At 42.1% G+C, this 27,517-nt stretch overlaps 1 protein-coding gene, 1 long non-coding RNA gene and 1 other non-coding gene across 11 annotated transcripts in view; 2 read left to right on the top strand and 1 right to left on the bottom strand.

Moving 5' to 3' along the window:
* Nucleotides 1–27,517, top strand: part of NMRK1 (nicotinamide riboside kinase 1) — a 49,601-nt gene that overhangs the window by 3,946 nt on the left and 18,138 nt on the right. For 5 of the 9 annotated variants that reach the window (XR_009251819.1, XR_009251820.1, XR_009251821.1 and 2 more), the window contains exons 3-8: nucleotides 5,286–5,334; nucleotides 11,620–11,767; nucleotides 11,860–11,931; nucleotides 12,975–13,108; nucleotides 15,395–15,478; nucleotides 21,108–21,217. Coding sequence is in view for 4 of the 9 variants with exons in the window: in XM_058695675.1 (XP_058551658.1) it covers nucleotides 4,908–4,998; nucleotides 5,286–5,334; nucleotides 11,620–11,767; nucleotides 11,860–11,931; nucleotides 12,975–13,108; nucleotides 15,395–15,478; nucleotides 21,108–21,127 (598 nt within the window). In the remaining 5 variants the exon portion in view is untranslated. Of the gene's footprint in view, nucleotides 1–4,907; nucleotides 4,999–5,285; nucleotides 5,335–11,619; nucleotides 11,768–11,859; nucleotides 11,932–12,974; nucleotides 13,109–15,394; nucleotides 15,479–21,107; nucleotides 22,080–27,517 lie in introns of those variants that run through there. The other 4 variants (XM_058695675.1, XM_058695677.1, XM_058695674.1 and 1 more) reach the window with 4 other exon arrangements.
* LOC131492058 (uncharacterized) lies at nucleotides 1,982–9,006 on the bottom strand. Its single transcript, XR_009251824.1, has 3 exons — nucleotides 8,908–9,006; nucleotides 2,284–2,341; nucleotides 1,982–2,158 (listed from the first exon to the last, which is right to left on the bottom strand). It is a non-coding gene; the product is annotated as an uncharacterized LOC131492058 (long non-coding RNA).
* Nucleotides 18,572–18,685, top strand: LOC131492284 (small nucleolar RNA SNORA12). The gene has a single exon (XR_009251988.1). It is a non-coding gene; the product is annotated as a small nucleolar RNA SNORA12 (small nucleolar RNA).

Below are 27,517 nucleotides of genomic sequence, written 5' to 3' on the forward strand. Positions count from 1 at the left end.
TAAAATTAGAAGTTTGTGATTTGGGGGGGATCACTGTGCTGTTGTATTACATTACTGTGGTAAGTAATCAGAAGTCAAAGGGGATGAATCCAGTGGCAGAACTCTGCCTGGTCTGGCTCCCATCTAACCAGAACCAGAGTTCCGGTTTTTCTCTGCATGGCTTCTCTTGTCCACGCCTTCCCTTCTGCGCTCACTGCCATCATCCTAATTCAGACCCTCATTCCCAAATTCCAGTCCCTCCCCCCCTTAACCTTTTTTCCATACCTCTCTGCCAGTTGAATCGTCTTGCAAAAAAGTTTTAATTATTCTCTCGCTTAGTGAACAATAGTCAGTGGTTATCAGTCACCCAGAATGTACTCTGAGTATCCTGGTGCATGAAGACCATTCCATATGTAATAAAAGAAATGCATTAGCTTCAGGGACAGGTAGGCTGTAGGAGAGGTTTGATCCGGGAGCTCCGTGGTATCCCCAAAGACTTGTTTCTTTCCGTCCCTTTGTGTCTTCCTCCACTTGGATTCGTCCTAGACTTGGCTCCATGTTTTGGTCACAAGGACCAGTAGGTCCTGAGACTTTGTTCTTCTTAGCCTGCCTTTCTCCCTGTAAGTCATGGTTTTCCCTTTGACGGCACTAGCTCTACCCCGTGCACACAGTCACTGTGGCCAAAGGGATGGACCTGCCTTGATGAGCTTAGGCCAGCGGGGCCCTGCCCTGGAGTTGAGAGCGGGGTCAGTCCACACCAGGCCTCGGAAGCAGGGGTGCACCTGGGGAGGCAGCTGCCCAGTCTACTCTAGCATCGAGTCCAACTTGCATTCTACGTATTCCCTTCTTCTCAATATCTGCCTCGGGCTTTCTTGCCACGTGCACTGGGTGCTGCCCACACCTCCCTGAGAAAGCCTCCTCTTTACTCTCTCTTCCTCAGCAAGTGCCAAGATTTCATTTTAGTGCTGCTTCCGCGAAGCACCTGCCAGACTCGGCTGCAGCGACCTCTGCTCCTACCTTTCTTCCTTCCTCTAGACTCAGTGTTGGATCTTTCTTGTATACTTAACCACTTGCTACCCTATGAAATAATCATTACGTTAAGACGTCCAGGAATAGTGGGGATTCCAAAGGGTTCAAGAGTCCGTCAAGATCCTGAAAATGTAATGCATGTGTGATGATATTCACGTTTCCGGGGAAGGGGTATATAATCTTTATCAGATTTTCATGTTAAAAAATGTGATGTTAAAAAATATAACTCCAACTGACTAATTTCACTTAGCATAATACCCTCCAGTTCCATCCACGCAGTTGCAAATGGCAAGATTTCATTCTTTTTGATTGCCGAGTGATACTCCATTGTATATAGATACCACATCTTCTTTATCCATTCATCCATAGACAACTACGTGGATAGAACTGAAGGGTATTATGCTAAGTGAAATTAGTCAGTCAGAGAAAGACAAATATCGTATGACTTTACTCATATGAGGACTTTAAGAGACAAAACAGATGAGCATAAGGGAAGGGAAACAAAAATAATATAAAAACAGGGAGGGGGACAAAACAGAAGAGACTCACAAATGTGGAGAACAAACTGAGGGTTACTGGAGGGGTTGTGGGAGGGGGGATGGGCTAAATGGGGAAGGGGCACTAAGGAATCTACTCCTGAAGTCATTGTTGCAGTATATGCTAACTAATTTGGACGTAAATTTTAAAAAATAAAATTAAAAATATATATAACTCCATGGGCCTTGGAGTTAGACTTTGTATGCTATTACTTGCTAGCTGTTATCTTGGGCAAGCTTTATGAGTATACGGTTTTTCAATCCTTAGGTTCCTCAACTTTAAAATGGAAATATTAATATATACCTGCTACAGAATGGATTTCCTCTTGTTTAAGTACCTACGGATAGCCTTTTTAACTCCTCCTTAGCGCTCTGTCATATTCCAAATATACTTAACCCTCTTGTCTCTTGGCTATGTAACAAAAAAACAAACGGACCAGGACTTGTGCGTTTATTTGGGTGTTATGAACAAAGACGGAAGTGGCTCCGAGTAGGTAGTCGTTTTCCTTCCCCATATCGTAGGATAAAGCATGCACCTGTCGGGACACTCTTGCCCTGAGGTTGGAATGCACGTGAGGTGGTTGTGAGCTTGGCGCCTGGTGGTTCTGAGCATGCTGAAAGGGAAGAGTTAGTCTTAAGCTGTCACCCGAGCAGGATTCCAAGTGTAGATCTTAGACTTGAGCTTGTTCAATTCCGACTTGTTAAATTCTTGTTAAATTCCCTTTCCCATCTGTCTCACCTGGACTGCCTTCTGCCTGGTCTCTCTCCTCCAAGTCTACAAAACCGGAGTACCTGTTCTTCATTGTCTCCAGCTAACTCAATGAGAAGGGATCTAATTACTGTCGGTTTGACTGTCTCATCTGAAAGGGATAAGTCTAGAACACGACGCATTTTCTAACCAGGTTGCTTATACTATAATAAAGTTATCCCTGTTTACTCTCTATTTTAAACCAAAGTTCAGAATCTGGACTATATAAACTCAACATGGGTTATGGCCTTTTTTGTTAAAAGGGGGAAAAAAATTGTACCAGTATTTTCTCAAGGCAAAAAGTAACACCCCACCCCACTTTCCCGTCTTTTCAAGAAGATCACCCATATCCTACCCAATTATGTATTCTAAGGTTAATTGGAAAAACTTGAATCCTATTTCTTATACTTTGTAAGTATGTTATATAGGTGATATTGAATAAATCCAATAAACAATTTTGGTGAATTAATGTTAGTTTCTTTTCTAGATTTTAAATATATTGTACTCTTTCAACTGGGATTAAGCACAGGTTCTCGCAAATAAATGTGCAGTTAAGAGTTTTTCGTACCATCAGGGCACCTGGGTGGCTCAGTTGGTGAAGCGTCCTACTTTGGCTCAGGTCATGATCTCATGGCTCATGAGTTCAGTCCCGCTGACGGCACAGAGCCTGCTTTGGATCCTCTGTCCCCGCCTCTCTCTCTGCCCCTTCCTCACTTGAGCGTGCACACACACACACACACTCTCTCTCTCTCAAAAACAAATGAACATTTAAACAACAAAAGAGAGTCTTTTGTAGTGTGGACATTTGGTCGTATGATGAAGCCTTGACTTAATATAATATTTTGTTGTTTGTTTTCCGAGAAACCAAGTGGTTTTATTGTAGCATGGGAACAGGACCTGTGAGCAGAAAGAGCTGCCTCAAGTAACGTTACGTTTTGTTTGTTGTTGTTTTTTGTTGTTTTGTTTTTAGAAGAGACAGAATACCAGGAGGGGAGGGGGGAGAGGGAGAGAGCCTTAAGCAGGCTTTACACTCAGCGCGGAGCCCGTGCAGGACTCAATCTCACGACTCTAGGATCATGACCTGAGCCCTTATCCAGAGTCAGACACTCAACCAACTGAGCCACCCAGGCGCCCCTAGAGGAATGGTTTTAAATGCACAAAGTAAAACATAGGAATACAGAGGAAAAACCAGTTATATTGAAATACAGTTATAAAAATATTTTCAAAACAAATTGTAGCATTGTGATATATACATTTCTTTACTAACTTATTAGATAACAGTATCCAGCGGTAGGTCTGAAAACTGCCATAAATTTGAAATAATGATGACTGTCGATGATGCTTCAAGATATCTGCCCCAACTGTACCATAATATGAAAATATCTATGATTTCTATTGGTGACAAAGTCACAGGTACTGTAAAGACTACTGATGTTTGTTACTTATATTCATAATTAAAGGGGAAGCTAAAGTTCTGTTAGAATATAGTAAGAATAAAGATGTAATCTCTTTCCCATTCAAGTTCACAAAGTCTATGAGTCTGTCTACAGACCCTCAGAAACGTCAGCCCCAGGTTGAGAAAAGCTCTGACCAAATGACTAGAGAAGCGCTGTGTGTGGCATTAGATGCTGGAAGAGTAGACACACGGAGCAGTTAGTCAGGGTCCCCATTCTCCTTGATGTCACAGTCCAGCCTTGATGACTGCATGTGATACGCTTCGATGGGTTCTCCCACCTCTCCCCAAAGCGGAGAGGGGTTAAGGAGAAAGGAGGCAGCACAGCAGAGCTGTGGTTGTGTGCTAAGTGCTTGTAATAAGCCCATCCTCCATTTTTCTCTACTACATGGAAACAAAATCACAATGACCCGCCTGCAATTTTATACACTTGAACCAAAAGTGCTGCTCATATTCTATGGTTTTGCATATGAACCCTGTGAATGTTTCAGTACACACAGAACATTCTTTTGCTTCCCACATAGTAGCTATATTTTTAAGCCTTAGTATTACCCAGTTCACTTGCCCAGTATTTAGTTTCCTTTCTCCTCCATCCTTTCCAGTATATTTCTTATTTATTATGGTAGATCTACTTAGGGCTATGGTTTTGCCAACATATCTATGAAAGAAATAATTTCTCATTTATGTTTATTTATTTTTGAGAGAGAGAGAGACAGACAGAGTGTGAGCAGGGGAAGGGCAGAGAGAGAGGGAGACACAGAATCCAAAGCAGGCTCCAGGCTCTGAGCTGTCAGCACAAAGCCCGATGTGGGGCTTGAACTCATAGACCGTGAGATCATGTCCTCAGCTGAAGTCCGATGCCCAACCAACTGAGTCACCCAGGTGCCCCAATAATTTCTTTTAGACATTGCATGTGGTTTTATTTTACCTTATTTATTTTTTAAATTATTTATTAAGTAATCTCTACACCCAGTGTGGGTCTCGAACTCATGACCCCAGGGTCAAGAGTCACATGCTCTTACGACTGAGCCAGCCAGGCATCCCATACGTATTGTTTTAAATATCCTTTTTTTTTAAGATCACTTTAAGATGGTTTATATTAAATGCATCTTCCTTCTTGGTATTTTTGATTTTTTTTTCTTTTCCTTTTTTTTTTGTTCAGTGTGACAAATGGCGGGAAGACAACACTGGCTAAGAATTTGCAGAAACACCTCCCAAACTGCAGTATCGTATCTCAGGATGATTTCTTTAAGGTATCTAAAACTTCTCAGGTAATTCATTTAACACAACAAAATCCTAGTAGCCGGTTGATTAAATTATGTCCAGAAAGCCTTTGCTGAACGATACAGCTTTTGTAGTGAAGGCAGGTTCCATGCAGTAATGTCACTGATCCACTAGATGGCATTACTTATTGTTGCGGCTCTGATTTTATTTATCCTCCTCATGCAAAGCGTTTACTAAAAGTTTATCGCCTCTTCATTCTATAATTGTATTATTTCTGCACTGCACAGTTTTGATGGGTGCTTCGTTATTTTTTCAGCCAGAGTCTGAGATAGAGACAGACGCAAATGGATTTCTGCAGTATGACGGTAAGTAGATGAGTTTGTGAAACATGCACAAATGTTCATTTTCTGTTTCAAACCTCTGTCTGTGAAGACAGTCTCGAAACGTGCTCAAGCACACTGCTCTACTCTACACATGCTTTTGTAAAGGTTTCTGATTTATGTCCAACTATTTAAATAAATGAAACCCAGGGCACCTGGGTGGCTCAGTCGGTGAAGTGTCTGACTTCGGCTCAGGTCATGGTCTCGTGGTTCGTGAGTTCAAGCCCTGCATCAGGCTCTGTGCTGACAGCTCGGAGCCTGGAGCCTGCTTCGGATTCTGTGTCTCCCTCTCTCTCTCTCTGCCCCTCCCCGACTCATGCTCTATCTCTGTCTCTCAAAAATAAATAAACATTAAAAAAATTTTTTTGAATAATAAATAAATAAATGAAACCCCTTTTCCCCAGTTTTATATTTAAAACTGAAAACATTGGAACAATAGATTTTTTTTTTTCTAAAGCTAGAACAAGGTATGTTTGCTGGTACTATATTCATCCCTGCCGGGGGGCACACATAGCTCTACTCTCACCCCCTCCCTGCAGTCTTGTCTGGAACAAAGTCCAGGCTCATCCTGTGGGCTTCCCTCCCAGTGACCAAGGTGCACCGGACTGCTGGTTTCTTCTTTCCACTGCTCATAAAGGTTAGTGAATATTTTTTAGATGGATTCACCTCGCTCCCTTGCCCAATCTAATACTGTTTTGAAGCCAAAGGATTATAAAGTCAGAAAATATTTATTTTCCTCTAGAGAATGTCATGCTAACAAACTACATTTAATGGTCTTATCAACTTTGATAACTAACAAGATGATCACTGAGTGTTTATGCAAGCTGGCAGCAGAAACAACTCTCTTAAAGACCCATAAACTGTGTTCGTTATTTTTAACTTTGACGGCCTTAGAGGAAAGATGTTGTGTAATCAGTTCTTACAGACACATGATAGTTTTAAGAGAAGCAAAATCCTTGACTCGCTGCCTGTTCTTGTGTCTTGAACTGTAGCCAGGATATTTTTTTTCATTTCCTCCCCCCCCCCCCCGCCCCCGCACCGAAGCTTTGTAAGGAAGATTATTAAAAAGTAAGAGTTAAACAAGGAAAAACCATTTTCAACAACGGACAAAGAATTATTTCTAATGTGAATGACTTCTTATAAACTGATAAGAAAAACACTAATATTCTAATTGAAAAATGTCCAAGGATATAAATAAGCTTTTTACAAAAGCAAAAGGTTATTCGATTAATACATATACAATAAAAAGTCAACCTCAGAAGTAGCCAAAGAGTTGTAAATGATTTTTTCCCACTTATCTTGCAAGCAGATTTTTTTTCAGTGTTTATTTTAAGAGAGAAGAGCCCGTGTCCACACACGTGCACATGAGCAGGACAGGGGCAGAGAGGAAGGGGGAGAGAGAATCCTAAGCAGGCTCCACGCTCTCAACATGGAGCCCATCGTGGGGCTCAATATCACAAACCCTGAGATCATGACCTGAGCCAAAACCAAGAGTCAGATCCTTAACTGACTGAGCCACCCAGGTGCCCCAAAGTGAACAGATTTGTAAAGAAATAATTATCTAATGATGGCACAGGCTTCATAAAACAAAAACTTTCATAAATGGAAATATCAACTGACATAAGCTTTCTGGAAGGGAGACTGAACGCATGTCCCAAAGTCCTTAATGTATTCATGCTGTGTGTCAAGTGTCCCACTTCCAGGAGTCTATGTTAAGGAAAATCTGAAATTTTTAGGCAAGTACACAAATTTAAAGTAAATCAAGGTAATGTTGAAATCTTTATGATAACCACCAAAAGGCTAATTTAAAGACACAAAGGTATCAAGTTTATAAATAGATAGAATCATTAAAATGTAGTTGATACAGGGGCGCCTGGGTGGCTCAGTCGGTTGAGCGTCCGACTTCAGCTCAGGTCACGATCTCGCGGTCCCTGAGTTCGAGCGCCGCGTCGGGCTCTGGGCTGATGGCTCGGAGCCTGGAGCCTGCTTCCGATTCTGTGTCTCCCTCTCTCTCTGCCCCTCCCCCGTTCATGCTCTGTCTCTCTGTGTCTCAAAAATAAATAAATGTTAAAAAAAAAATTTTTTTTTTTAAATAAAATGTAGTTGATACATACAAAATAAGTCAGAAGAGGTAAAAAACAGAGAACTTAAAAGAAGTCAAAAGATATGGAAAAGTAGAAAATGAGAGTAAGATGATAGATTTAAGCCAAATATATTGGTAGCTACATTAAATTAATTGAACTAAAATACAACAAAGATTGTCAAGCTGGATTGAAAGAAAAATAAAAAAAGCTCCTTACAAGAGATATATTTAAATATTAAGACAAAGAAAAGTAGACAAGGCTAGAAAAAGATAATGCCATGTGAATAATAATGCCTACTGAAAGAAATCTGGTATAACTACTAATATCAGACAAAGTAAACACAAAGAGTGTCGCTAGAGATACTGTTACTAATATATTACTAAAAACAAAGAGATAAATAAGTTAATTCAACAGGAAGATAAACAATCCAAAATTTGTATGCACCTCATAACATAACTTCAAAATATGTTAAGCAAAAACTGACAAAACTAAATGGGGAAATACATAAATCTATAATTATTGTGGGATTTTAAAAAATTTTTTTTAAAGTTTATTTATTTTTTTTTTATTTATTTTTTTAAAATTTTTTTTTTTCAACGTTTTTTTTATTTATTTTTGGGACAGACAGAGACAGAGCACGAACGGGGGAGGGGCAGAGAGAGAGGGAGACACAGAATCGGAAACAGGCTCCAGGCTCCGAGCCATCAGCCCAGAGCCTGACGCGGGGCTCGAACTCACGGACCGCGAGATCGTGACCTGGCTGAAGTCGGACGCTTAACCGACTGCGCCACCCAGGCGCCCCTAAAGTTTATTTAATTTTGAGAGAGAGAGAGTATGTGTGTGAGTGGGGGAGGGGCAGAGAGAGAAAGGGAGACACAGAATCTGAAGCAGGCTCCAGGCTCTGGGCTGTCAGCACAGAGCCGGGTGCAGGGCTTGAACCCACCAACCGTGAGATCATGACCTGAGCCAACGTCAGACACTTAACCAACTGAGCCACCCATGCACCCCAATTGTGGGAGATTTTTAATACAACTTCTTCAGTAACTAGTGGGAAAAGCAGACAAAAACTATAAGGGTATAATGGATTTGAAGCACACAATTAACAAACTTAACTGAACTAGCATATATGGAACACGTAGCCAATCACAGCAAAATACACATTTTGATTTTCTTAAGAATACAGGGCACATTAAGTAAAATAGAGAGCGTATGCAAGGGCATGGAGCAATTCCTAGTACATTTCAGTAACTTGAATAATATAGAGGTATCTTCTAATCACAGAGAACTGAATTAGAAATCAGTAACAAAAGAGTAAGCAGAAAACTCCCAAGCGTTTAGAAATTAATCAGTATCCTTTCATTCTGGAAAAATTTAAGCATATGCAAAAGTTGGCAGAAAAGTATAATGAACTCTCATGGATTCAACTTCTAAATGATGCACTCTTGACCAATTTATATTTCATCTGTACCCTTACCTTCTCCTTCTATATTTTTTGAAGTAAATTCCAGACGTCATCACATTTCATCTGAAGCAAAGCACTTCTGTGTATCCCGTGGGCCAAAGAATAAATCGCAGTGAAAATCAGAAGATCCTTTTAACTGAACAGTAATGAAAATATATTAAAACTAATGGTATTTCTGGTTGCAGCTAAGTTGGATTGGCCCCATTCCTTGCTCTTCCTCCCCCTTATAATTGAAAATCCTCGATGGAACATGACAAACAAAGGAAGACTCGAAGATGAAAAGAAGGGAGCCGAACGCCTAGGGCCTTCAGGACTTGAGGAAGGGCATGACTGTGATTCTGTGGGTTTTCTTTTTACCTGTCATATATCCAGGAAGGGGTACTGGAAGGGTGTGAAACATGGAATCATCAATAGGTGCAGACAAAAAAAGCCCCAAGAAACCTGTTCCCTCTAGTCAAAGGACCGGGAAAAGGATGGCCTACTCAAATCGAGTATCATTTTGATAATATCCACCCTATTGTAGCTAAACACAGAGGGAAAAACCGTCGTCCCCTCACGGTGTCAGCAGGGACTAGCGAGCAAGACTTCTGGACCCATCCGGCACCAGCAAGGCAAGGACCCCACCGGGGTCCTATCACTGGAGCCAGAGAGCTGGATTCCCACAGCAGAGACAGGATGACGCGGTGGGAGGTGGTGGTGGAGGTGGTGAGACTCCACTGTCCCCACCCGAGGAGCATCAGCTACTGTCAGGAGGATGCAGTTGAGAGCTGAACGTCTGTCCTCACCAAGCAACAATGAAGCTACACCCGCATCTCCCCTCGTGGCTGCCCCCACTCCATGTTGGTGAGGTTTAGCAGGGGGATGACCACCCATCCCCACCTGAACCTGCATACCACACCTAAACAGGGTAACTACCTACTAAAAAAAAAAAAAGATCAAATAGGATCCAGAGCCTCACAACATAATACCCTAACCTTCCAGGACGAGACTGAAATTCATTTGTTACATCAAGAACCAAGCAACTCTCAACTTGAATGACAAAAGAAATCAACAACCACTCCATGATTACACAGATGCTGGAATTATCTAACAAGGATTTTAAAGCAGCATTCATAAAAAGGCTTCAGCTAGCAACTGTGAACATTCTTGAATCAAGTGAGAAATGTGACAGCCTCAGTAAAGAAATAGAAGAGGTAAAAATCAAATAGGAATTTTTAAATTGACAACATACAGTAAACTGAAATTTTAAAACTCACCAAATGGGCTCAAGAGCAGAATAAATATGACAGGGGAAAGAATCTGAATTTAAGGACAGAACAGTAGAAATTACTCTTATCTGAACAACAGAGAGAAAATGGACTGAAAAGAAATTAACAGAAATATGGGACAATAACAAAAGCTCTAACATTCATATCATTGGAGTCTCAGAAGGAAAGGAGGAAGAGTGTGGTTCTAAAGAAGTAGGTAAAACATCATAAATTTGGCATAAGACATAAACCTACAAATTCAAGAATCTGATCCCTAAGCAGATTAGACAAGACGGATCAAGAAGAAAAGAGAAGGCACAAATTACAAATATCAAAAACAACAAAGGTAGCATCACTACAGAGCCTACAGACATTAAAAAGATAAGAGCATATTATGGACGTTCTGTGTAACTAAATTAGAAAACTTTAATGAAATTGACAATTTCCTAGGAAAATGCGAGTTACCAAGGCTAATAACAGAAGAGAAAATCCTAAGAGTCCTATGTCTATTAAATAAATTAATCGATAATTTTAAAACCTTCCACTAAAAAACCCAAGTCCAGATGGCTCAATTCAGTAGTTCCAGAGTAGGGCTCAGAAATTACAATTCTGGTAAATTCCCAGGTGATACCAATGCTGTTGGTCTACGTACTATACTTTGAGAATCAGTGTTGTAGAATACTTTTGCAGAATTATAATTGTAAGCTCAAAAAGTATACGCAGTTTAGAGTTTGAAAAGGACATATTCATGTCCCTTTATAAAATTTTTAATGATTTTTCTCTTATTTGCCTATAAGAACCCTTTATATATTAAAGATGTTGTGAAATACATTGCAGGTATTTTCCCCAGCATATCATTTATATTTCAAACTAATTTATAGATACTTTGTTATCAAAAATATTAAACTTTTATGTAGTCACAGGGGGAACAGGCATTATAAATAAAGCAAGATTAGCCATGAGTTTATGATTGTCGAAGCTGGTAATGGGGCCATGGGAATTCATCGTACTCTACTTTTGTATGTATTTGAAATTTCACATATTAAAAATGTTTCGGGGTACCAAGGTGGCTCAGTCGGTTGAGCGTCTGACTTTGGCTCAGGTCATGATCTCCAGGTTCATTGGTTCGAGCCCTGCACCAGGCTCTGTACTGACAGCTCAGAGCCTGGAGTCTGCTTCAGATTCTGTGTCTCCCTCTCCCTCTGCCCCTCCCCTACTTGCACTCGCTCACTCTCTCTCTCTCTCTCTCTCTCTCAAAAATAAATATTTAAAAAATTTGTTTTAAATATTTCAAACATATCACTTTGTCAATAATAGAGTTTAAATTTGTCTAAAATATTTATTAGCTACTTTGAAAGGTAAATGAAATAGTATTATTTTATGTATTTATAGAGCCCTAGACATACTCATCATACAAAGCCACATCATAAAACTTTTGTTGTATTCATTTCATGTATTTTTGTACATTTACTTGAAGTTCTTGAAGCGCTCAATATGGAAAAAATGATGTCCACCATTTCCTGCTGGATGGAAAGCCAAGGACAGTCCCTGGCATCAACAGACTCTGGAAGTGCCGAGGAAATTCCCATATTGATCGTCGAAGGCTTCCTTCTCTTTAATTATAAGTAAGCATCCTCAACCTTATACTGACCTTTAGTGAATGGTGGGGGGGGTGGGGGAAGGGAAACCTTGCGAAGTAAATATGCTGTTATTTTAGGCCCCTCGACACACTATGGAACAGAAGCTACTTTCTGACCATTCCGTATGAAGAATGTAAGAGGAGGAGGAGGTGAGTTTTGGTATCACCTTTGTGGATTGGAATTCCAAAGACAAAATATGCATGGGGATGAAAAGTACAGCATAGGGAATAGAGTTGGTTGTATTTAGAACAGCTTGTATGGTGACAGATGGCAGCTAACTCATGGTGACCATGGAGTCACATATAGGCACGTTGAATCCCTGTGTTGCACACCTGAAACTAGTGTGTGTCAACTGTACTTCAACAAAAAATAAAATTTTTTAAGCAAAAACATGTTTTTAATTTTTTAAAAGACAAAATTGTAGGAAAAACAAGGAAAGAACATTATTGAGCAGTGTATATGTCAACAAGGCCTCATCTCTTCTACATAAAGAGCAAAACCTTGTTACATAAATGCTCATCCACCTGGACTAATGCAAATTATTTTTCTAACATACATTTATTTATTTATTTAGACAGAGAGGGCGTGAGCAGGGGAAGAGGAGACAGAGAGAGAGAGAGAGAGAGATAGAGAGAGAGAATCCCAAGCAGGCTCCGAGCTGTCAGTGCAGAATCCCATGTGGGGCTCAGTCCCACAACCATGGGATCATGACCTGAACTGAAATCAAGAGTCGGACGTTTAACTGACTGAGCTACCCAGGCACCCTGCAAATTACTGTTCCAAGAAAAGGCCTTTCGACAAACCATTTGACTTCTCTGTCCTAAATCTTCAAGTGAGCCAGTCCCATGTTGATTATAATTTTAAATTTGTGAACCATTGTTCTGCTATAGCCACAAAGGACACCAGTTAATTGAAAGCTTAATCCAACATATCAGTTCCTCTGTCATTATTTATGTTGATATTTGCCCTTGATTTTTTTATAAAGCACTGAAGCGTAGGCAAATAATTATGAATGGTAGCGAATTACAAAAATAATGTTTTTGGAACCCGGAAAGTAAATCCATTTTATTGTCTTTGTAAGTAGCACTGAATCTAAAATGTATGTATGCTCTTAATCCTGTTTATATTAAGTCTCAGTGATTTTCCCATTATCCTGACCACTGTTAGTTTATCAATTGTGTGTTTCCATCAGTATAAAGTTTCCTGTGTGTTTTGATAGTACGAGAGTCTACGAGCCTCCAGACACCCCAGGGTACTTTGATGGCCACGTGTGGCCCATGTATCTAAAGCACAGACGAGAAATGGAGAAGATCACGTGGGAGATTGGTAAGCGCCTTTTCTCCCTCTACAGAGGGCATTTACTTGTCTTTGCCTTTAAGTCCACAAGAGCAAGGACGTTAGGAGGTTTTTTCCTCGTGGATTACATAATAAAGGATCCTTCTAAGCCACAACACTCTGGGCTCCTCTGCTTCCACAGTAGGAGCTACTGGTTTCTGTTTCTCGGTCTTCAACTCTCGTCAAAGCCTGTCAGCTTCTAGGTGGTCATTCATGAAACTCATATTGAGTGAATGTCTTCTGTGTGTAAGGCAGTGTCCTGCTGATGTCAAGGGAAGTAAGACAAAACCTGCCCCCACTTGTAAGAGCCAACATTCTGTCCAGGAAACAGCCGTTAAAGATCCTGGCTGCACGAGCATGTCCTCTCTAGCTATGCCAAGTGCTGTGCCACCAAGTTCCAGGGGGACGGCCCAAGGCCCAGCAATCAGGGAAGGCTTCCTTGAAGAAGCCTCTTAAGCCACACTCTAAAGGGTTTAAATGGACAAAGGGAGATAGGTCGGTAGACAGAAGATCACTCTAGAGAGTACTCGAAAAGACCAGGGACACAAAGGAGCGAGTAGCACCTGAAAGAAGGTTGGTGTATTTTTGGTAGAGAAAACTGAGAGAGGTGATACTGGAGACACAGGGAAGATCTAAACTCTACCAGGCCCGTTAAGGACTTGGGGCATTATCCTGGGAGAAGTGGGAAGCCCTGTACAGAGAGGTTTTAAACAAAGACATGGTAGGGGCACCCGGGTGACTCAGTGTCTTGTTCTTGACTTCAGCTCAGGTCACGATCTCACGGTTTGTGGGTTCAAGCCCCGCATGGGGCTCTGCGCTGACGGCGCAGAGCCTGCTTCGGATTCTCTCTCTCCTCTCTCTTCCCCTCCCCTGCTCGTGCACTCGCTCTCTCTCTCAAAATGAGTAAACTGAAAAAATAGTTTTAAACAAGGACATAGTTGATATCAAATTCTTGTTTTAGTGCGATTCCCCTGGCTATGTGAGGGTGGATGCAGAGGGTGTGATGTTGGACGCGTGTGCTCAGTAGAACAGGGTGACGAAATAGATACGGAGCGGCACTCTCCCTCTCCATCTCAAATGCCACTCTAACCATGCCCCCTTTGCTGAAATACCTTCAGAGTCTCCAGCTTTCTGGTATAAAATCCAAACATACTTCAGGGCCCCTAAAGACTAAGGCACAGACAGCCTTGCTCTAAAATCTCATCCCTACAGTGTTCCGACCTCCCAGCTTCTAGCCCTTCCAAACTGTGCATCCTTTTCTTAACAGACAAGTTTATCTCTTACCTCCAGTTTTCTTTTTTTTTTTAATTATTTTTGTTAATGTTTATCTATCTTTGAGAGAAAGAGACAGTGTGAGCAGGGGAGGGACAGAGAGAAAGGGAGGCACAGAATCTGAAGCAGGCTCCAGGCTCTGAGCTGTCAGCACCGAGCCCAAGCTCTAACTCGTGAACTGTGAGATCATGACCTGAGCCAAAGTCAGACACCTAAGCAACTGAGCCACCCAGGCGCCCCTTACCTCCAGTTTTCTGATTAAAGAGTTCTTTCCTTCCTTTAACCTACATAGCTTCTACTTTTTCTTCAAAATTAACTATGCCAGTTTGGGTAAAAATATCTCCTGGGCCTGGAGAATTCTGAGTCAGTACATACGTGGCACAGCCCAGACCCCTGCATGATTCAAGAAGCTTCATAGGCAAGCCTGATGCATACGTAGGTTGGAGAACCACCCCCTTAACTGATTCTTTTGGGGAGACACCTCTGCAGTGCTCCTAAAGTGCCACATGCACAGTACCACGTAACTCTTGCTTTTTCAAAAAATAACTTTCACATCTGCTAGCATGCATTTCTGAAACCAAATTTTTTTTAACTTATTGTTCCTGACTGTAATCTATTTCTCTCTTTAATGACTATTAATTTCTTTTTACATTATGGCCCTGCATTCTTTGTTTAAACCTATTCGTATTCTTTTTTTTTTTTAAGTTTATTTATTTATTTTGAGAGAGTGACAGTGTGAGTGGGGGAGGGGCAGAAAGAAAGAGAGAGAGACAGAGAGAGAGAGAGAAAGAGAATCCCAAGCAGGCCCCACACACTCAGTGCAGAGCCAGATGCGGGCTCAAACTCATGAAACCATGAGCTCATGACCTGAGCTGAACCCAAGTATCAGACACTTCATGGACTGAGCCATCCAGGCACCCCAAACCTATTCGTATTCTTAAGAGATGTCAAGTGCCAGAGTAAGAATCCTGTACTAACCGATCCGCCCTCCTTTCTCCTTCCCAGTTTACCTAGATGGAACAAAATCTGAAGAGGACCTCTTTAAAGAAGTGTATGAAGATCTAATACAAGAACTAGCAAAGCAAAAGTGTAAGTATTATGGATGGTGAAGGAACAGCCAGGAAAACAGTTCATTTTATACCCAAGAGTGGCTTACCAGAATGCTAATATAGGAGTGATTATATCATTCATTGCTTTGAATGATAATATTCATTGCTTTGAAGATAATTCAGAATCAGAGACTCTGAATGGGCTTGGGGACTTGATTATTTTGTTTATAAGGTTTTTTTTATTTAAGGGTGAAAATATGTTTATGTTATGTCGTTTAAATTGTTTAGTAGATGGATGTTATTTCAATGGGACTGAAATTATCCTTTGAGCAGAGTGAAGTTAAAATGCTGGTGATCTCATTTTAATATGTCAAGAATTCCCCGTCTCCTTTATTCTTCTAGAAGATTTCCCATGAATTTATTTTCCCAAATACTTCAAAAATAAGCACAAGATGTTAAAAAATATTTATTGAATGTTTCCTTAAGGTGTTCATATAAGATGACACATTTTGCAAGTACCAGAAACTTTTCCTTTATCTAGTTTAAGCACAAAGAAAGTACAGGGGTAGCGGTGGCTTCAGGCTCCGCTGGATCAAGCTGGTTCAAATGTCATCTTCAAGACTCTGCCACAATTCCGCGTTCTGTTTGGGTTTATTTTGAAGTCAGACTCTCTCTACTGACAGATATGATGGCTGTGGCAGCACCATACGCCTAGGCTGAACAGCCTCTTAGGCTCAACAGTAGAAAAAGACCATTAATCCTTTCCCAAGATTTCCCATGAGTTGATAAATGTTGAAGCTGGGTTTTGGGTTCCCAGGGGTTTATATGTGATTCTCACTGTTTTAGCATGTGTTTAAAATTCTTTATTTTAAATGGTTTTTTTAAAAGCACTTTTAGGGGGAGGGGAAGGAAAAAAAAAAAAAAAAAGAGGTTAGAGTGGGAGAGAGCCAAAGCATAAGAGACTCGTAAAAATTGAGAACAAACTGAGGGCTGATGGGGCGTGGGAGTGTGGGGAGGGTGGGTGATGGGTACCGAGGAGGGCACCTTTTGGAATGAGCACTGGGTGTTGTATGGAAACCAATTTGACAATAAATTTCATATATTTAAAAAAAACCAGTATGAAAGGACAAAAAAAAAAAAAAAAGAAATGAAAAAAAAAAGCACTTTTACATTTTAGCCGAGCTAAAAATTCTCAGGGAACATTTTGATTGGTCCTGCTTGGGTCACATGCCTTGTGCTAACCCAATCACTTTGGCCAGGGAGATGGCATACTCTGATTGGCTAGGACTGGAACATGCGCACATCTTGTAATTGAATGCCTCTCTTAAGGCCTTTTGTTTAGGGGGAGAAATTCCCCAAAGGGAAAGCAGAGCACGCGGTAGAAACCAGAAGGATGAAAAAGCATGCAGGGAGAACAAAACTCTAGACCTACCTGCTGTTATATTCGAACTGTTTGAACTAACAGGGTTTTCATGGTGAATATATGCAAAATGCTCATTCAAGAGAGGTGGGTATGAGTCACTCCTGCAGTGGAGAATATTACATGCATTTAACTACCCTAGTCCAGATGTCATCATCTCTAATAAGAATTAGATTTCCTTTGTTCTCAGTAAATCCCTGTCTTACAAGGGGACTGAGCCCAGCCAGCCAGCCCACTGGTCCTCCACACTCCTGGTTTCAGGCTCAGCCCTTCACGGAGGCAGGAGCCCATTTGAAGAAATTTCAGTAGCATTTTAAGGTTTCTTCTAGTGGAACTTACAGTCCGTGGCAGATATACCGGACTCCCTCTGCCATCTGTTACTTGGATGAAAGGCCGGGAAACTCAGCACTGACATGAATGGCTATAAGGAGGTGTAGGGTGAAGGGGGCGTTCAGCCTTCATAAATCATAGCCCCTGAGCCAGGGCCTCTTTCTGAGGGTTATCAGCTCCCTTTCTGGCCCTAGTGAGATAGTTCAGGGTGTTTTAGCTGCTGGACACCTATACCTTTCCATCCTCTTAATAATGGCCAGTGCTCAAGCCCATTTCTGTTTTTTTTTTCTTTTTCTTTTTTTTCTTTTTGTAAACGTTTATTCATCTTTGAGAGAAAGAGCATGAGCAGGGGAGGGGCAGAGAGAGAGGGAGACAAAGAATCCGAGACAGGCTCCAGGCTCTGAGCTGTCAGCACAGAGCCCGATGCGGGGCTCGAATCCACGAACCGTGACATCATGACCTGAGCTGAAGTCAGACGCCCAACCAGCTGAGCCACCCAGGCGCCCCTCACCTCCATTTTTTAGTGACTAAGTCCTACTCTGTGGCGTTGCCTTGTTGCCCATCTCCTGATAAAGATGAAAGGAGCCTTAAGCAAATAGCTCAGGCAAACCTCACCTAGTTCCACACCACACACCAGCGTGTGCCATCTGTCCCAAGGCCCAAGAACAACAGGTATGTTTTGATGGACACTGAAAGCCCACAAGAAAGTACATGTCCACGTGTGTGGCACCCACCTTTTCCCTTGCTTACGTCCTAGAGGTTTGTAAGGAGTATTCAACTTCGCCTTTTAAGGCTATCTCGTTTGTGTCCTAGATATTGGGTAAAGTTAAGTAGGAGAAAAAATAAAGAATGTTAAAAAAGCTATAAAGTCCAAAGTAGATGAGCTTTTCTTACCTCTTGAGATCTATGTTTTGTTTTGTTTTTTTTTCCAGTTGCCTTAGTAAGTTCTGGTATTATTTATAGTACCCCCCCCCCTTCCCAGTTCTTAAACCGCGGTGCCCTGGCAGAGCCTCCTGGAGGGATCCTCAGTGTGGCCTGGTTTAACCCACAGTCAGGGGCTGAGCTGGCAGGGAGGCCTTGCCCGTGTTTCTAAGCACTACTCTGCAGGCCTCGCGTAACATCTCCTAAACCTGCTGAATTCAATTTCCACTCTAAGCACATAAAATCATAATTGTGGTAAAGTAATAATAACAAGAGGGAAACAGAGATTGAATTTAATTATTAATGAAACAAATGACCCAGGAGAGTGAGAAACATAAAGTTCTAATTTAATCCTTATTTAAATTCAGTGTTTGAGGCAAAATGCAGTCGTTACCCATTCTCACAATGACAAGGCAGGCTAGCCATCGGAACGTTCAGAGTCCTTTTGAGAATGTTTATTTTCATGGCGATGGTTTTCTTTTTGGCACACTTGTTACGTTTTCAAAGGAGCCCGACTCTGCCACGTGTACTGGGTAGGAGCTAGAAAAGGTTGGCGGGAGATCGGCTCCCACATGCAGGAAGGAAAAAGGGGAAAAGTGTGTATTTCCATCTCCTTATAAAAGCATATTAATTATTTTTTAAAGGTTTTTATGTAAAAAAAAAAAAAATCACTTAAATTCCCACCAATCAGCAGTGTTACCATTTTAATGAGGACACAGTCAATATTTTTGCTGTTCCCATCAGTCTCTTTACATGGTTACATGGTTACTTGCCATGGTTTTTTCTGTTTTTACATTAGTATTTACTATTTAAGGAGCTTTATAGAGCTTATTATAAAATGAAACTGAGCAAAACTAAACAGCTCTCCCAGTGAAAGGAGTCAAGGCTGAGTTCTGTTTTGCTCATTAAAAGTGAGTTATAGGGGCCCTGGGGTGGCTCAGTCAGGTAAGGGCCCAACTCTTGGTTTCGGCTCAAATCGTGATCTCACAGTTGGTGAGTTCAAGCCCAATGTCGGGCTCTGTGCTGACAGCGTAGAGCCTGCCTGGGATTCTCTCTCTCCCTCTCTCTCTCTCTGCCCCTCCCCTGCTCACTCATTCTCTCTTTCTCTCAAAATAAATAAACTTAAAAAACTTTTTTTTTTAAGTGAATTATAAGGGGGTACTTGGGTGGCTCAGTTACGTGTCTGACTCTTGATTTTGGCTCAGGTCGTGACCTCAGGGTTGTGAGATCAAGCCCTGAGTCAGGCTCCGTGCTGGGCGTAGAGTCTGCTTAAAATTCTCTCTCTCTCTCTCTCTCTCTCTCTCTCTCTCTCTCTCACTCTCTCTCTCCCCCTTCTCTCTCTCTCCCTCCCCTCCGCCCCCCCGCCCCTCCCCCTGCTCACATGCTCTTTCTCCCTCTCTAAAAAAAAAAAAAAAGGGGCGCCTGGGTGGCGCAGTCGGTTAAGCGTCCAACTTCAGCCAGGTCACGATCTCGCGGTCCGTGAGTTCGAGCCCCGCGTCAGGCTCTGGGCTGATGGCTCGGAGCCTGGAGCCTGTTTCCGATTCTGTGTCTCCCTCTCTCTCTGCCCCTCCCCCGTTCATGCTCTGTCTCTCTCTGTCCCAAAAATAAATAAAAAAAAAAAAAAAAAAACGTTGAAAAAAAAAAAAAGTGCATTATAAGACTTGGCTTTGACATCTCAGTGGAGAAGAAAGATGTCCTATGTTACATTTCAAATCTAAGGAATAAGAAATTGCAAAATAAAAATTTAATAAAATGTGTGTATTTTCTTTTTGGTATTTTTATACACTGAATTTAAAATATGTCCAATTAAAGGTAATAGTAGTATAATTATCTAATACAGTAGTCCACATTATCATAGGATTAATGACCCATTTCACAATTGCTGGACATTTAGTGCCATCGTAAGTTTTTCACATTAGCAAATAATGTGCTATAAAAATATCTGCCTATATCACTTGTTTTTTTCTTCTTGAATTATATTAAAATTTTTCAGGGGCACCTGGGTGGCTCAGTCAGTTAAGCATCCGACTTCAGCTCAGGTCATGTTCTCATGGTTCAGGAGTTCAAGTCCCGTGTCAGACTCTGTGCTGGCAGCTCAGAGCCCGGAGCCTGCTTCGGATTCTGTGTCTCCCTCTCTCTCTGCCTGTCCCCCGTTCATGCTCTGTCTCTGTCTCTCTCTCAAAAATAAACATTAAAAACAATTAAAATTTTTTGGAAGTAGCACTTGCTTGGTCAAAGACTGTAATCATTTTTCAACGTTTTTTTTTTTTTTTTATTTATTTTTGGGACAGAGAGAGACAGAGCATGAACGGGGGAGGGGCAGAGAGAGAGGGAGACACAGAATCGGAAACAGGCTCCAGGCTCCGAGCCATCAGCCCAGAGCCCGACGCGGGGCTCGAACTCACGGACCGCGAGATCGTGACCTGGCTGAAGTCGGACGCTTAACCGACTGTGCCACCCAGGCGCCCTGTAATCATTTTTATAATTACATACTTCAGAGATGACTACACCAAAAAATGTGTGTTTTTCCAACACAAACTATGTAGCACAAATACAACAGGTTTATCATTGAGTTTCAAGCCAAAGTCCCAAAGTCAGGCTCACATACGCTTCCTTGGTTTATGAAAAAAGATTAAAGGTACCTATACACTTTTCCCAAATCAAGGATAACATTCCAAAACAATAATTCTAGTACAGCCAGCCACCCTTTGTGATATTCTTCTAATTTTCAAACTATTTCATTCTTTTAAGCCAATGATTATTATACCAATTGCAAATGATATTGGGTATCTGATATCTTCAGATAGGCTTAAATTTAATCAAGGATTAAAAGAATGAGACTTGGCCTCTATTTAGTTCTTTGTGGAAAACCAGCATTTCTGGTCCCAGAATCCCTGTGACGTTAACGTTAAGATTTACTGTTTATAGTGTAAAGATTTAATAAAATGGAAATTGGAATTCTCTATTCATTTCTCTTCTGCTTGTATTTGTTCCCAAGGTTTGCACGTGACAACGTAAAGATGGAGTGCACTGAACCCTTCAGGGATGAATTAGGAAACTCGAAGGCCTCTATTCAAGAACCTGCATGAAGATACAATATGTACTTTGGTATGATGACAACTGTAGTTCGTTCGTTTGTGTTACCACATATGATTTCCGCCACGTGAGGAACAGTAAATAGGGATCCGTGCCACTGGACGGGAATGTACCTTGATGAGTTGTTCTCTCTCCAAGGAGTGCAGAGATACAGCATTAGCTCACTAACGAGTCAGTTCCTCTAGACCAATGATCATCAAACTTCTCCAAATAGGACCAAGTACGAAATAAGGTTTACATCACAATCCAGTAGAGGTGTAATCCATTATGTTTGTGTGTGTCTCTGTGTGTGTAGGTATATATGTGTGCAATGTGTGTATAGAGATATACACACATACAAGGATCACAAAGGATTTACCCAAAGCATGCTGATATTTTTCTATTTTTAATTTTTTTATAATCTTCATTACCATCCCGTATCGATTCCTATTTCCTGCAAATGAAGGCTTTACCAGGAGTAGCAGTCACATTGAGCGAATCAACAATTTGCTGTAATGTCTTTTTTGTGTGGGTTCTGTCGCTGTGGCTGCTTTTCCTGTTCCTTGCATATGTGTAAAACCACTGGGTCGCTGTGTCTCTTGTGTTGCTACTTTGTTACAAATGGTATATTTTCTGTTTTATTTTGGGTTTTGTCAAACCAGTGGTTTGAAGTCCCAGAAATCAGTTACAGTTACTTAGATGATAAGTAGTACCTTTGATTGAAAGGAAGAGACAGGAGATCTGAATTCTATGATGTTTTGAGGTCTCTTTAAATACTGGAATTTAAATCATGTATTATACTGATCAACCTCTTGTTTTTTTAACAAACAGATTGCTCACAATCCTCTCAGTCTTTACAAATAGAAATGTATTGTTACACTAACTTTAACTGTAACTCATTTGATCAGCTCTCACTATTTCTATATTTCTAACTAGCTTGTCCTCAGTGGCAATTAGGGAAGGGGTTTTTTTGGTCACACGTACTACACAAAACAACAAAAAAGAACAAAAAAAACAAACCCTGGCAGTTCTTCCACCTAATAGCTATATGACTTGGATCACACTATTCAAAGTCTTCATTTCCTCTTTGTAAAAGGGGAATATCAACAGTACTTAGCATGGGTGTAGCGTAGAATAAGGATCATGTTCAAAATCCTTCACACGGCCCCCAGGGCATTCCCTGAACTAGCTTCAGTGTGCCTGCCTCTCTATTCTCATTGCCCATCATTCAGTCCATTGCTGTTCGGTGCTGAGACCTCCTGCCCTCAAACTTACCAGGGCCCTTCCTGCCTCATGGCGGGCACCCAGGCTGTTCCCGACACTCGGAGCAAGTGCCACAGCCTTTCCCTCCGACCAACCTGTCCCTCCACAGAGGCAGACATCCTGCTTCATGGAGGACTTCTCTCATCCTTCCCTCCACAGATGCTCTCAAAGCTGCCCTACCTGGCCGTCGCAGCACTCATCCCAATTGTAACTGTCCTGCCCCCTACACAACCGCTCATTTAGTGGCTATCTCCCCAGCTACATGGAAGCTCCATGAAGGCAGGTCTGACCTCTGTGACTTAGTTACAGACACGCCCCTGCTCACCAGCAGTGTCTGGCTTATGGTGAACACACAAAAAAGTAGCGGGTACTTTTTATAACTTCCTATTACATCAGGAATGGATTCACATGCAACCAATATCTTATTCGAGGAGTAGTAACTTACACTCATTGGGATTTATTTTATTTATTTATTTATTTATTTTTACAAAAGAAGGAAGTTTAAGGCAGGCAGTCCAGGGTTTGCACATCGAGTTGTCAGATTTAGGGGGAAAAAACAACAAAATTAGAGGACGCACAGGTAAATTTGAATTTCAGGTAAACCGTAGCTCTTTATCAATAACTTTAGTATAAATAAATCCCTGGGTGTCATATTTTATATGGGTGTCATATTTTATATGGCACCTCGCTTTTGCAGCGACTCAAAAATGTCAGGAGAAAAAAAGCCAGGGTTTTCCACCCTGGACTTGTGGACCTATCACCAGGAGGTCACAGGGAAGCATTGGAAACTCCCAAGATAGTGTCAGTAACCAAGAAGGACGATGGTGTCAGGAGGCACACACAGGTGGCCACGTGCCTTCCAGAGTCACCCAACAGTGTTCCCTGCAGACTTCGTATGTCCCTGGAGCCGGAGCTGGCTCACGTGGCCACTTCTCACTGCAAAGGGAGGCTAGATAGAGGGTGTCATGTCACATTTGAACCAATTATGATTCATTGTCTGGGAATGCTGCCACGGGAACAAAATCAAGCCTCTTTCAGCAAGGAAGGAGGAGGGAACAGGTGAGAAATCGAAAGTGCCTGCCACAATCTTTTTTTTCTTTATCTTTTTCTTTTTAATGTTTCTTATTTTTGAGAAAGCATGAGCAGGGGAGGGGCAGAGAGTGGGAGAGAGAGAGAGGGGATCCAAAGCAGGCTCTGTGCTGACAGTAGCCAGCCTGACGCGGGGCTCGAACTCACAAACTGCAAGATCATGACCTGAGCCAGAGTCAGACGCCCAACCCACCGATGGCTGTAATTCCAAATTCCTGTTATCAAAACAATAGGAATTTTTTTCTAGAATAAAAATGTAGACACAATTTTTCAAACATCATTTCCGAGAATTTGTGAAATACCCACTTCACCCCTTCCCCCAGCACAGAGGGATGTCCCTGCTGATTGAAAATTATTACACACTGAAAATCAATGGGGACTTTTCTCCCCATTTCAGGTTGGGGAAGTAGGTCAGAGAGAGGCTTTATCTTAAAGGGGAAAAGAAAACCCTTAACAGACATTAAAAATGGAAATATTCAGGGTGTGTGGGTGGCTCAGTCAGTTAAGCGTCCGACTTCGGTTCAAGTCATGATCTCACGGTTTGTGAGTTCAAGCCTCGTGTCAGGCTCTCCACTTTCAGCATGGAGCCTGCTTCAGATCCTCTGTCCCCTCTCTCTCTACCCGTCCCCTGCCTGCTCTTGCTCTCTCTCAAAAATAAATAAACGTTAAAAAAATTAAAAATGGAAGTATTCAAAGCACTCTGAGAGGAGATAAATGTCTTTTTGCTTACTACTCTCAGTGAGGAATAAATCAGGACTTGGAAATGAAGGCTACGAGTGCCTCCTTTCTGGCCACGGCTCCTCTTACCCGTGCAGTGAATGGGACTTTGTATCTATTGCAGAAGGCACTCGCTCTTCTATACTGGAGGGAGCGAACCTGCTGAAGTCTTCACTCTTCTGTGCATGAGTAACCTCAGTCCCTTAGGTGAACTTAGAGGAAGGTTTCATCGTTCTTGATCTCAGGAGGAAATTAAAAAGGGACCTCATATGCAGACAGTCACAGTAGAGGGCGAGATTCAAACCCAAGTTACCTTTTAAGGATATGCTTGTGGTAGTACATCGAATCCTAAAATGCTGGAGCAGCAGCAGCTGGCCCAACATAACGTATTTTGGTATGGAAATTAAAACCAGAGCTGGTGACCTGCCCAACCCCATGCAGCTAGCTGGCGGCGGGACGGGGGCCAGGCCACAATCCGCATGCCGCTCAAATATGCACGCGCACACACATTTTTAATGTTAACACAAAGAAGGACAGAAAAATCATCTGCCGGACTACATCATGTGCCCTCTCTGCTTTGAAGAGAGCAAGACGAGGAGGCCGGGAAGACGAGGGCCGAGTCAGGGAAACATGAAGCTTTCTGTTCTGGGTTGGTGGAGGCCAGGCAAGGAGGCAAGCCAGCTCACGAGCGGGGGGCAGCCAGCGCGTGCTCCATGCCGCCGTCCGGCTGTGCTGACCTTAGGCTGTGGCTCTAGCTGTTCTTCCGACGCTCCGTCCAAGGTGGAGAGTGAGGGAAAAGCAAGGCTGTGGAAGGAGCAGAACTGGCATCACACCCCTTTTTTGCAGATACAGAAATAGATGGAAATCGCAAAAGCAGGTTCAGGGCCCTAATCAAGGGAGCATGGCCTGCAGATAAGAGAACATCAAAGACAGACTTTCTCACCAAAGTGAGAGTATCTGATACGTTCGCGTCCATCAGTGTCATCATTCGTGCCGTCAGTGCAGAAGTGGGGACACAATAACATGCCCCCTGCTGGCTCCCAGATCCCCAAAAAGATACATCATCTTCAAAATTACAAATTGAGACTAGGGTTGGGGCGCCTGGGTGGCTCAGTCGGTTGAGCGTCCGACTTCAGCTCAGGCCATGATCGCACAGCTTGTGAGTTCAAGCCCCGAGTTGGGCTCTGTGCTGATAGCATGGGGCTAGCTTGGGATTGTCTCTCTCCCTCTCTCTCTCTGCCCCTCCCCCATGCTTGTTCTCGCTCTCTCTCAAAATCAATGAACATTCTTTTTTTAACTGAGACTAAAACTCAGATAAAGAAATCCCTATTGACTCTTCTTTCCAAGCCTGCACAACAAGCTCCCACAACTTACTGTGACAGCAGTGGTTTTCCAGCCTTAGCACGTCCCAGAATCACTTGGAGGGCCTGTGAAAACACAGATGGCTAGTCCCCAAACCCGAAGGATGCATTTCTAACAAGTTTTGTCAGTGTGGCACCATAGCTGCCTTCCTGCCTTTCATGAGCCATGGCAGTGCCTTCTCCAACAAGGTTTGGCTCTCATTAGTGGCCACATAAATATGAAGTTTTGAGAGGTAAGATAACTACCAAAGTTACACAGCTAACACTTGTTGGAACCAGGTTTGGAACCCAAGTCGTGAGCTCTTAACCACCATACTATACTGTACTGTAAGGCTAGTCCTGGAACTTTGTGACCTGGCTTACTATTGTCATTACACTTAGTTTGCAATCACACTGCCACTGCTCTTGGCTACCCACTATGAAAGGGCTTCATAGTTTAAAATCCAAGAGCCAATCAGAGTAGCCTTCTAACTCTGAAACATTTTATGCTTATTCTATCACAGAAGTCAACACAATAGTCGGCTGGCAGGAGAATGCCTGGGATCTTCTCCTTTTGCACTACCCAGTGCAAAACACCACGTTCAACACACTCCTTGAACTTCTCTCCATAAGTGGGTTGCTGCTATCTCTCTCTCTGGGCAAAGGACACATCCAGAAGGCACTCTGGTGGGACCTGCTCATCCTAGTGTTCACTTTTCGTCCCCCTTCCTGTTCCACAAATGCAGGATGTGGTAGAAGAAGGCACAAGGGCATCAGGGATTGATGACAACAGCACTTGAAGCTATTTAGTTTAGGTCTATGCTGATCTTCATGACTTCTCTGTCTGGTCCAATAGTACTAATCACAGTAGGCAGTACGTAGATGTTTATTGGGCTCCCTGATTAAGCAGGTATTTGCCTGACTCTTAAAGTTCTTAGGAGGTAACCCAGCTTTAGGAAAAACACGTGCAATAATAAACATAGCTATCACCTGTGGGGTGCTGGCCATTTAACCAGGCATTATTCTAAGCACCCTATTTTTCTCATTTAATACCCATTAGACCCCTATTAGAAGATGGTATTTTTCATATGAAGAAATTGAGGCACAAAGAGATCGAGTAACTGCGCATTGCCACACAGGTAGTGTGCCAGAGCCAGATTCAGATTTGGTTTCCAAGTTCATGCTCTTAACCGCTACACTCTACCATATCAGGAATGACTGACTTTCTGAGGGGGTGAAGGAGTAAGACTTCACTGAAGATATGACTGGCTGAGTGTTCTGGATGCCAGGATGTGTGGGGCATGTAAAATAGGAGGCTCTCCAGTCCTCTCTTTTGATGTGATTCTTAAGGAAGCAGAGGTGTTACAGGGTTCAGAAAAGGAACTCTTTCCTGGGGTCACCCTGACAATACTGGATTAAGGACATATTTGCCCAGCTAATCTCCAGAAATAGCAAAGTTATTTGATGGAAGAGTTGACATCTATATTGGAAAATCACAGGTATTATTATTATTATTGCTTCTAGTAAACTGCAAACAACACGGAGAAGTAATATGTACCTGCAGTTGGAAACCTTGACTCAGTTCACATTGGGGCATATTTGTAAACTGTAAGAGCATTTAGAAAGTTTGAGGTCACTAGCAATAGAGATGATGTTTACAGCCTGAAAATGAAAATCATTTATATCTCCCAAACACATGTAAGAACACAAAATGCTTCCCACCTTTCATGCCAACTATCCTTACACATTCGTGAAACTTAGACCAACCTTAAGAAGTATTACCCCTCTTGACAACAAAGGAAAAGGAGATGCCGAGTTGTTACTTGAGGCCACTGACGTAGTCTGCACTGGGGCCAGGTTTTTAATAAAAATCAAACAAAGGGAGATATTCCCAGAGAATTGGATTTATTCCAGTATAAATTGT

This window comes from Neofelis nebulosa, chromosome 12, assembly GCF_028018385.1.
Source record: "Neofelis nebulosa isolate mNeoNeb1 chromosome 12, mNeoNeb1.pri, whole genome shotgun sequence".
In the NCBI taxonomy this organism is placed as follows: domain Eukaryota; kingdom Metazoa; phylum Chordata; class Mammalia; order Carnivora; family Felidae; genus Neofelis; species Neofelis nebulosa.